The sequence below is a fragment of the Corvus kubaryi genome, unplaced genomic scaffold (assembly GCF_017639235.1).
Source record: "Corvus kubaryi isolate FWS band 111438036 unplaced genomic scaffold, C.kubaryi_AGA036_p1.0 36899, whole genome shotgun sequence".
NCBI classification, from domain to species: Eukaryota; Metazoa; Chordata; class Aves; order Passeriformes; family Corvidae; genus Corvus; species Corvus kubaryi.
Genome location: NW_024580977.1, coordinates 50,274 through 50,964, shown reverse-complemented (window position 1 = coordinate 50,964; position 691 = coordinate 50,274). Strand labels below are relative to the sequence as shown.

Here is a 691-nt window from a genome sequence, read left to right as displayed (position 1 = left end):
TCTTGGGAATTCTGACCTGGGAATTCTGACCTGGGATTTCTATCCCGGGAATTCTGTCCCGGGGATTCTGTCCTGGGAATTCTGACCTGGGATTTCTGACCTGGCAATTATGTCCTGGGAATTCTGTCCCAGGGAATCTTCCCGAGGGTTCTGGCTTGGGAATTTTGTCCTGGAGATTCCGTCCCGGGGATTCTGTCCCGGGGATCCATTCCCGGGAATTCTGTCCTGGGAATTCTGTCCTGGGGATCCCCGTCCCGCTGATTTTGTCTCGGGAATTTTGTCCCGGGAATTCTGTCCTGGGGGTTCCCGTCCCGGTGCTCCCGTCCCGGTGATTCCCGTCCCGGGGCCGCCGTTCCTCTGTCGCGGGTCCCCCCCGTGTCCCCGCGGGCCCGGCAGGTGGCGCGGGCGGAGCGGGGCCGGGATCGCCGGGAGCCATTCCCGGGATTCGGGACCCGCAGGACCCGCCCGGGATAAACTCGGGATAAACTTGTCCGGGACAAACCTGCCTGGGATAAACCCGACCAGGATAAACTCGGGATAAACCTGTCTGGGATAAACCTGAACAGGATAAACTCGGGATAAACCTGCCTGGGATAAACCTGTCTGGGATAAACCTGTCTGGGATAAACTCGGGATAAACTTGTCCGGGATAAACCTGCCTGGGATAAACCTGACCAGGATAAACTCGGGA

At 58.5% G+C, this 691-nt stretch overlaps 1 protein-coding gene across 1 annotated transcript in view; it reads right to left on the bottom strand.

The window, feature by feature from the left end:
- The window catches only part of LOC121660758, a 3,093-nt gene that overhangs the window by 269 nt on the left and 2,133 nt on the right, over positions 1-691 (bottom strand). The window contains exons 3-4 of the mRNA XM_042020215.1: positions 544-670; positions 1-502 (exon numbers count right to left, since the gene is read on the bottom strand). The exon at positions 1-502 is cut by the window's left edge and continues 269 nt beyond it. Coding sequence (XP_041876149.1) covers positions 40-502; positions 544-670 — 590 coding nt within the window. The 3' untranslated portion in view covers positions 1-39. The remainder of the gene's footprint in view (positions 503-543; positions 671-691) is intronic.